The sequence below is a fragment of the Hippopotamus amphibius genome, chromosome 4, assembly GCF_030028045.1.
Source record: "Hippopotamus amphibius kiboko isolate mHipAmp2 chromosome 4, mHipAmp2.hap2, whole genome shotgun sequence".
Lineage (NCBI taxonomy): Eukaryota > Metazoa > Chordata > Mammalia > Artiodactyla > Hippopotamidae > Hippopotamus > Hippopotamus amphibius.
Genome location: NC_080189.1, coordinates 147,147,743 through 147,157,399, shown reverse-complemented (window position 1 = coordinate 147,157,399; position 9,657 = coordinate 147,147,743). Strand labels below are relative to the sequence as shown.

The following is a 9,657-nucleotide window of genomic DNA, read 5'->3' as shown; positions in this document are numbered from 1 at the left end:
AGATGGTATCTTTATTCAACCCAGACTCAAACCAGTGTGCCCAGTTTGACTAACAGGGTGCAAGTTGGATTTTAGGCCTTTCCTGCCCCTCAGCTGGCACCTCGTGCAGAGAACAACCTGCATTAAAACATGCATTCTCATTTTTAGAACTGGCTTCCCTGCAAAAAGCACGCATTTCTCTCTGCCCTTGATTCTGCGGGTAAGCACACCTGAGTCAAGGCCCACGGACGAGCTTCCAGAGGCAGGCCTCTCTCTACTTTACATGTGATAGGTCTGAGGCAGGTGGCCACCTCCCTTATGGGATGACGGCTGCTCAGCAGATCTTATCTGACTTCCAGGGTCTAGAAACCTAAACTTGGGGAGAGAAATACAAAGCCATCATGATCCTGGCTTGTGTCTTCCGATGACGTTCTCCATCTGCCTCCTAACTCCGTCGCTCCATAAGGAAAGAGGCGAGAGTACCATTTCGGAAACTCCAAGAACATATTCGTTAATCCTTACCTCTACTCATTTATTCCACAAACATTTTTTGGCATCTTCATGCGGCAAGTATGACTTAGAACTTAGGGGTAAGACTTTGAACAAGACACAATCTCTGCTCTAAAAGTACTCACAGCCCTGTGGGGAAGAGAAACAAATCACAACATGGTATAACCAGTCCTCTAACAGACAAACTTATGGGGTGCCTTGGGAACATGGGACTAGATCAAGAACTTAACTCAGCCTGAAAGTACCAGAGAAATCTATGCTCTTCCCAGGAGAGGTAACATCTACTGAGTCGTGAAGGCAGAGGAGTTTTTTTAGACACATGGAGGTAGCAGGAGGATGGCATCTAGGGTGATGTTCAGGTGTCTGGCTTGGACAACTAGGCGAATAATGGTGGCAATAATTAGGAAAGAGGATGTAGAAGGAGAAGAATTTTAGACATGTTGCTTAGAATTGATGACCTGTGTGTCACCTGGAGTTGTCTAGTAACCAGGTAGCTATAAGAATTTGGAAGGAAAGGGAAAAGAGAACACCAGAGTTGTATTGAAAACCTAATACACGCCAGATACTAAGTGATTTACATGATTTATTTAATTTAGCTTTCCTCAGACTCTGTGATGTATGTCTTACTATCTCCACCTTGCAGATAAGGAAAACAAGGACTTTCTCAAAGCTACACAATGGCATAGCTGGAATTTGGATCCAGGCTGTTTATGCCAAAGCCCATAATCCTTCCAGGATCTGAGACTTCTTCCGGGAGAGGTGATGGAGGTCAGGGTTGGAGAGTCTGGTTTGGGATCTTTAACCCAGAAATGATGGCTTATTCTGAATTAGTATTTGTCCTATTAAGGCTGCATCTGATGTTCTCCTCAGGATAATTTATGGCGGATAGTGCAATTTACATTAGGTTTTCCTTTTTTTTCCTTGTAAGAGCTATAAATATAGTAGTATCTTTTAATTACTATTTGTTTTTTTCTTATAAGTCTGAATGTGGGCTAGATGTCAGCCAGTTTTCATGCTATTACTATGTTGGATACAGCAGTTTGCTGGCTGAGTCCCAGCCAACCACAATTTAATCTGCTTTGATAGAAGCGTAACATTTTCACAGCAGGAGAACCGATCGATCATTATAGTTGACCAAGCTTACAGCCTAAATTTTGTCTGAAGAAGATGAAAAGTTTATCTCATGAGCTAGAATTAGCATACACATTATAAGAACTGCAGCTGGTGATGTCACAAAGAAAGCATTTACTTGAGTTTATTTTTGAAGTTGCCAAAGTAGGAAACCAGTACCGGTTTACTCTGATGAAAATTGGCTCTCATTCTCTGGCTCTCTGGCTCTGTCTCCCTGCCTGTCTCTGTTTCTTTCCCTCATCTCTACCTCTGTCTTTCTGACTTTCTCTTTGTTGTTAATGCATTGGAATTCATTTTTTAAACTTGCAATTCTCAAAATTTGAAAGGGAAGCCTCCTTTTTGAGGAACATATTATCTGATGATATTAATAGGCATGGAGGAATATCCAGACAGCTCGGATGTTTTGGTTTCCATGCAGCTTTCACTGAAATTCAGGGGAAAAAAAAAAAAACCAAAAAACCCCCAAACAGTGGAAGATTTTATTTAAATCACCTTGGACACAATTGAGTAGTAAACATAGATTATCCAGTAGAGGGCGGTGCTGACTTATTCATGGATGCCTTCAATAGAAGATGCAAAATTTGATAACAAAAGCCTTTTTCTTTTTTTTTTTTCTTTAAAGGAACCCCCTGATAGACAATAGATAGTTTTATCTGAGATCCTTCGAATTCAGCAAAAATGCCTGTGTTCGAAAGAAGAGGCGTGATCATCAGCTTTACTCTCTGAACAGCTAGGTTTCTGTGCTACCTCAGCCCAGGTACTGATGAAAATGTACATTCTGACTGCTGAGCCTAGACTGAAGTAGTGTACACACCACGTTTCCCCCTCTCCCCCATCAGTCCCAGCCCCCATCAGTGTCCCTTCATAGACTTTGGTTTGGGGACTCGTGCTGGGGAAGATGATTCAAGGTTATCAGTGGTTCCTGCTGTCTTTAACTGGTCCTCAGGCTGGTTCACATCTCCTATGGAGAGAAGGATTTGAGATCGATAGGATCTGTTAGACTTACACTAGCTTTGTGAGACTGAGCACAGAGAACAGTACATAAGGCATGAGGGAGGGAGGAGATGTTTTCCTTCCTTCTTCAGGAAACCAGGGATGGGCTTGCAACCTGCAGATAGAAACCTTGGAAACAGAAGCCTGGACACCAAATTTGGTGTTCTTGCAATGGTGGGTGGAAGCAGTGAGATTTCCACAATTCATTCTGCAAGAATCATTTAATGACAAGTGGGAGTAGAGGCAAAAGATTAGGGCAGATGAGTGTGGTTGTTGCTGACACTCTGCATTGTAGGTCTGTGTGAATCTTTTTTTGGGGGGACACCCAACTACAGGTGAGAGATCTTTTATTTTGGATTAGTCCTTCATCATATTTTTACCAATTGAGATATCATAATATACTATATTCATTTCAGGTATACAACTTAATAATTTGATATCTGTGTGTACTGCAAAATGATCACCCCAATAAGTATAGTTAACATCCATCGCCACACAATCAGTATTTCTTCTTGTAATGAGAGCTTTAAAGATCTACTCTCTTAGCAACTTACAAACATACAATGCAGTATTACTAACTATAGTCACCCCACGGTACATTGCATCTCCACGACTTATTTTATAAGTGGAAGTTTGTACTTTTGACTATCTTCACCCATTTCACCCACCCTCACATCCTGCCTCTGGCAACCACCATGCTGTTCTCCGTATCTATTAGTTTGTTTTTGTTTCTTTTTGTTTTAGATTTCACATATAAGTGATATACAATATTTTTCTTTCTCTATCTGATTTATTTCACTTAGCATACTGCCCTTAAGTTTCATTCATGTTGTTGCAAATGGCAGGATTTCCTTCTTTTGTATGGCTGAATAATGTTCCATTGCATCACATTTTCTTTATCCACTCATCCATTAATGGACACTTTGGTTGCTTCCGTGTCTTGGCAATGCTGCAGTGAACATGGGGGTGCCATTTTCACTAACCTTTTCCAGGTAGTGTTTTCATTTCCTTCAGATAAATACCCAGAAGTGGAACTGCTGGATCATATGGTAATTCTTTTTTTTTTTTGTAATTGAAGTATAGATGATTTACAATGTTTCAGGTGTGCAGCAAAGTGACTCAGTTAAATAATATATATTATTTTCTTTTTCAGATTCTTTTCCAATATAGGTTATTACAAGATATTGAGTATAGTTCCCCATGCTATACAGTAGGACCTTGTTGTTTATTCATCCTATATATAATAGTTTGCATCTGCTAATCCCAAACTCCCAAGCTTTCTCTCCCCCACCTTTGGCAGCCACAAGTCTGCTCTCTACGTCTGTGAGTTTATTTCTGTTTTATAGATATGTCCATTTGTGTTGCATTTTAGATTCCACATATAAGTGGTATCATATGGTATTTGTCTTTCTCTTTCTGACTTACTTCACTTAGTATGATAATCTCTAGGTCCATCCATGTTGCTGCAAATGGAATTATTTCATTCTTTTTAATGGCTGAAAAATATTCCATTATATATATATGTATATATATCTCAATATCACATCTTCTTTATCCATTCATCTGTCAATGGATATTTAGGTTGTTTCCATGTCTTGGCTATTGTAAACAATGCTGCTATGAACATAGAGGTGCATGTATCTTTTCAAATCATAGTTTTGTCTGGGTGTCTGCCCAGGAGTGGAATTGCTGGATCATATGGAAACTCTCTTTTTAGTTTTTTGAGGAACGTCCATGGTAGCTACACCAATTTACATTCCCAACAACAGTGTTGGAGGGTTCCTTCTCTCCACACTCCCTCTGACATTTATTATGTGTAGACTTTTTGATGATGATCATTCTGACTGGTGTGAGATGGTACCTCATTGTAGTTTTGATTTGCAGTTCTCTAATAATTAGCAATGCTGAGCATCTTTTCATGTAGCCGTTGGCCACCTGTATGTTTTCTTTGGAGAAATGTCTATTTAGGTCTTATGCCCATTTTTTGTATTGGGTTGGTTGGTTTTTTGTTATTGAATTGTATGAGCTGTTTGTATATTTTGAACATTAAGCCCTTATCAGTCAGAAATTTAAAAACTCCCTACAAACAAAAGTCCAGGGCCAGATGGCTTCACTGGGGAATTCTACCAAACATACAAAGAAGAAATTATATCTATCCTTCTCAAACTCTTCCAAAAGATTGAAGAGGAGGGAACGTTCCCAAAATCATTCTATGAAGCCACCATTACCCTCATACCAGAACCAGACAAAGACACCACCAAAAAAGGAAATTACAGGTCAATATCTTTGATGAATATAGATGCAAAAATTCTTAACAAAATATTAGCAAATAAAATCCAACAATACATAAAAAACATCATACACCATGACCAAGTTGGATTCATCCCAGGGTCACAAGGATGGTTCAACATGTGCAAATCCATGTGATATACCACATTAATAAAAGAAAAGACAAAAGCCATGTGATCATCTCAATAGGTGCAGAAAAAGCATTTGACAAAATTCAATATCCATTCATGATAAAAACTCTTACCAAAGTGGGTACAGAGGGAACATATCTCAACCTAATAAGAGTTATCTATGACAAACTGATAGCCAATATAATACTCAATGATGAAAAGCTGAAAGCCTTTCTGCTAAAATCTGGAATAAGACAAGTATACCTGCTCTCACCACTTCTCTTCAACATAGCTTTGGAAGTCCTAAACACAGCAATCAGACAAGAAAAAGAAATAAAGTATACTCAAATTGGTAGGAAAAAGGTAAAATTGGCATTATATGCAGATGACATGATACTCTATGTAGAAAACCCTAAAGACTCCACACAAAAACTACTAGAACTGATAAACGAATTCAGCAAGGTGGCAAGATACAAGATTAACATACAGAAACTGTTTGCATTTCTTTACACTAACAACGAAATGCCAGAAAGGGTATATAAACAAACACTCTCTTTTAAAATTACATAAAAAAACAAAACAAAACAAAAAACAAACAAACAAAACAACCTTAGGAATAAACCTCACCAAGGATGTGAAAGACATATGCTGAGGGCTACAAAACATTAATAAAGGAAATTGAAGACGATCCAAAGAAATGGAAAGATATCTTGCACTCTTGGATTGGAGGAATTAATATTGTTAAAATGGCCATACTGCCCAAAGCAATCTACAGATTTAATGCAATCCCTGTCAAATTATCCATGAAATTTTTTACAGAACTAGAACAAATAATCCTAAAATTGATGTGGAACCATAAAGGACCCAGAATTGCCAAAGCAATCCTGAGGAAAAAGAACAAAGCAGGAGGCACAACCCTTCCACACTTCAGACAATACTACAAAGCTACAGTATTCAAAACAGTATGGATCTTCCAGGTACGTCCTGCATGTGGCTCCCGGCGCCTCCTGTCCCTCCCCCCATCCCTCAGGCTAATTCGCCAAAATGACCAACACAGAGGGGAAGAGGAGGGGCACCCGCTACATGTTCTCTAGGCCTTTTAGAAAACATGGAGCTGTTCCTTTGGCCACATACATGCGAATCTACAAGAAAGGTGATATTGTAGATATCACCTTTGGGGCACTGTACAAAAAGGAATGCCCCACAAATGTTACCATGGCAAAACTGGAAGAGTCTACAGTGTTACCCAGCATGCTGCTGGCATCATTGTAAACAAACAAGTTAAGGGCAAGATCCTTGCAAGAGAATTAATGTGCGTATTGAGCATATTAAGCACTCTAAGAGTCAAGATAGCTTCCTGAAACAGGTGAAAGAAAATGATCAGAAAAAGAAGGAAGCCAAAGAGAAGGGTACTTGGGTTCAGCTGAAGCACCAGCCTGCTCCACCCAGAGAAGCACACTTCTTGAGAACCAATGGAAAGGAGCCTGAGCTGCTGGAGCCCATTCCCTACGAGTTCATGGCATGATGGGTGTAAAGAAAATAAAAGGTCTGGACTCCGAAAAAAAAACCCAAAAAAAAACCCCAGTACGGTATTGGCACAAAAACAGACATACAGATGAATGGAACAGAATAGAGAGCCCGGAAATAAACCCACACACCTATTGACAATTCATCTTCTACAAATGAGGTAAGAATATATAATGAGGAAAAGACTGTCTCTTCAGTAAGTGGCACTGGGAAAGTTGGACAGCTGCATGTAAATCAATGAAGTTAGAACACACCCTCACACCACACACAAAAATAAACTCAAAATGGCTTAGTCTTTTTTTTTAAATAAATTGATTCATTGATTGAATGATTGGCTGGATTGGGTCTTCTTTGCTGCACCCAGGCTTTCTCTGGTTGCGGCAAGTGGGCGCTCCTTTTCATTGTGGTGCGCAGGCTTGAGCTTCAGTAGTTGCAGCACAGGGGCTCAAAAGTTGTGGTGCATGGGCTTAGTTGCTTTGCAGCACGTGGGATCTTCCTGGAGCAGGGATCAAACTCATGTCCCCTGCATTGGCAGGTGGATTCTTAACTCCTGTGCCACCTAGGAAGTCCAGCTTAAAGTCTTAAATCTTACAAATGTTTTCCTAGGTCAGTCTCCCAAGGCAATAGAAATAAAAGCCAAAATAAACAAACGGGACCTAATCAAGCTTATAAGCTTTTGCACAGCAAAGGAAACCATAAACAAAGCAAAAGACAACCTGTGGACTGGGAAAAAATATTTGCTAATTATACATGTATCTTTTCAAATTAGAATTTTCATCTTTTCCAGATACATGCCCAGGAGTGAGATTGTTGGATCATACAGTAACTCTATTTTCAGTTTCTTAAGGAATCTCTATACTGTTCTCCATAGTGACTGTACCATTTTACATTTCCATGAACAGTGTAGGAGGGTTCCCTTTTATCCACACCTTCTCCAGGGTTTATTATTTGTAGATTTTTGATGATGACCATTCTGACTGGCGTGAGGTGACACCTCATTGTAGTTTTGAGTTGAATTTCTCTAATAATTAGCAATGTTGAGCACCTCTTCATGTGCCTGTTGACCATTTGTATGTCTTCTTTTGAAAACTCTCTATTCAGGTCGTTTGCCTGTTTTCTAATGGAGTCATTTATATTTTTACTGTTGAGATTTATGAGTTCCAGTACACACACAGACACACACACACACATATATATAAATATATATTGATATATACATATATATCAATATATAAAAATATAATATACATAAATATATATAATATAAATATATATTAATACATACAAATATATTGACATATAAATATAATATATTTTATATATAGATATATAAACATATAAATAAATATACTAAAATATATAAATATATAAATATATTAACATACAAATATATTGATATATATAAATATATATCAATATATATAAATATACATATCAATATATATAAGTAAATATACTGTTGAGATTTATGAGTTCCAATACATATACATATATAAATTATAAATTATATATAAATATATAAAAATATATGAAAATATAAATATATATAAATATATATGTGAATATATATCTCTATATAAATATATATTAATACATATAAAAATATATACAAAAATATAAACATATATAAATAAATATACTGTTGAGATTTATGAGTTCAATACACACACATATATATATTTATATATAAATATATATCAAAATATATATACATATATACAAATATATGATTATATAAATATAAAATATATATAAATTATAAATATATATAAATTATATATATATATATATTGCTATATAGTAGGTCCTTTCAGTCTGCATGTATCCCTAGGTCTGAAGTGGGTCTCTTGTAGACAGCATATATACAGGTCTTGTTTTCATATCCATTCAGTGAATCTATGTCTTCTAGTTGCAGCATTTAATCCATTTACATTTAAAGTAATTATCAATATGTATGATTCTATTGCAATTTTCCTAGTTGTTTTGGGTTTGTTTTGTATATATATATATATATATATATATATATATATATATTTTTTTTTTTTTTTTTTTTTTTTTTACTAATAAGCCAAGAGCTTTATTGATGCAGCAGGCACTTTACAATGAACCCAACAGAGCCCGCCTTCTCTGGGAGGTCGGGATGTCTGTACAAACCCTCGGAGGTTTTCCACTTCAAAAAAAAATCAAGCTCTCCCTTTTACCACAGCCCTTGGATCTGCACCTGCCCAAATCATCCCTCCCCCCTTTTAATTGGGCAGTGCACACAGGTACACCTGACCAATGCGGGCCAGCCACTCTGGCAGACAGCCACAATGTCAGTTCCGCACTACTCGTGGACAAAGGCATAGACTATCAGATCCTGCAAAGGATTTAGGAAACAGTAAGATGATTTCTCTCTCCCTCCACCTTGAAAATAAAATACACTTCAGCGGATGCATGTCCTGAAATAGTTTACTTGGGAGTTCCTAGGAAGATGGTCCATTGTCAATCCCTTCTTCAACAGCCTGTGCATCCAAAATTCTTCTCAAGGTAACATGAGTCTTTTTTTTTTTTTTTTAAACAGTCTTTCTTGCTGTAAGAACTCTTATAATGGAGCCTAGGCCTCCTACTGCTAATGCCTTTTCATGCCACTGAAGTAACACTGCGCTGCTATTTTCTGTGGGCTTCTCGAACCCTTTATAAATGTACTTCATTAGCAAGTCAATGCCATTTCTGTCCAGCGACTGCACAGCCTGCTCAATGTCGCTGCTCTTAAAATTTGTAAGCACTTTCAGCACCACGCCCTGGGCCCGTTCCTTCACAGCTTGATTCTTGGTGTTGACCGGAGAGTTCCGCAAGGCTGCATGAAACGCCCGAAGCATGGCCCCTTGCCGCAGGAGCCCGTCCCCCTCGCTAGGGTCCGGGCCTGGCTCGGCCGCCGCCGCCGCCGCCTCCTCCTGCTCGTCCACGAGTTTGTTCTCGTCAAATTCGTCGATGTCCACCCGACGGAAGCGCGAGGACAGCGTGTTCCGGGCCATGGCGGGGGGCTCGGCGCCCGCTCAGCCGGCTACACTGCGGAGCCGACCTCCACTCCACTCCGCTCAGAACCGGCTCGGGCTCGGGGGCGGGAAGCGGCCGC

General features: G+C 38.6%; 1 protein-coding gene and 1 pseudogene across 1 annotated transcript; one reads left to right on the top strand and one right to left on the bottom strand.

Annotated features, from left to right (window-relative positions):
• The first annotated feature begins 6,053 nt into the window (after positions 1–6,053).
• On the top strand, positions 6,054–6,537 carry LOC130852408 (60S ribosomal protein L21-like; annotated as a pseudogene).
• A 2,061-nt stretch (positions 6,538–8,598) lies between these two features.
• Positions 8,599–9,657, bottom strand: LOC130851607 (actin-related protein 2/3 complex subunit 5-like protein). Its single transcript, XM_057732155.1, has one exon. The coding sequence runs from the start codon at positions 9,554–9,556 to the stop codon at positions 9,095–9,097; it is 462 nt and encodes a 153-aa protein (XP_057588138.1). The 5' UTR covers positions 9,557–9,657; the 3' UTR covers positions 8,599–9,094.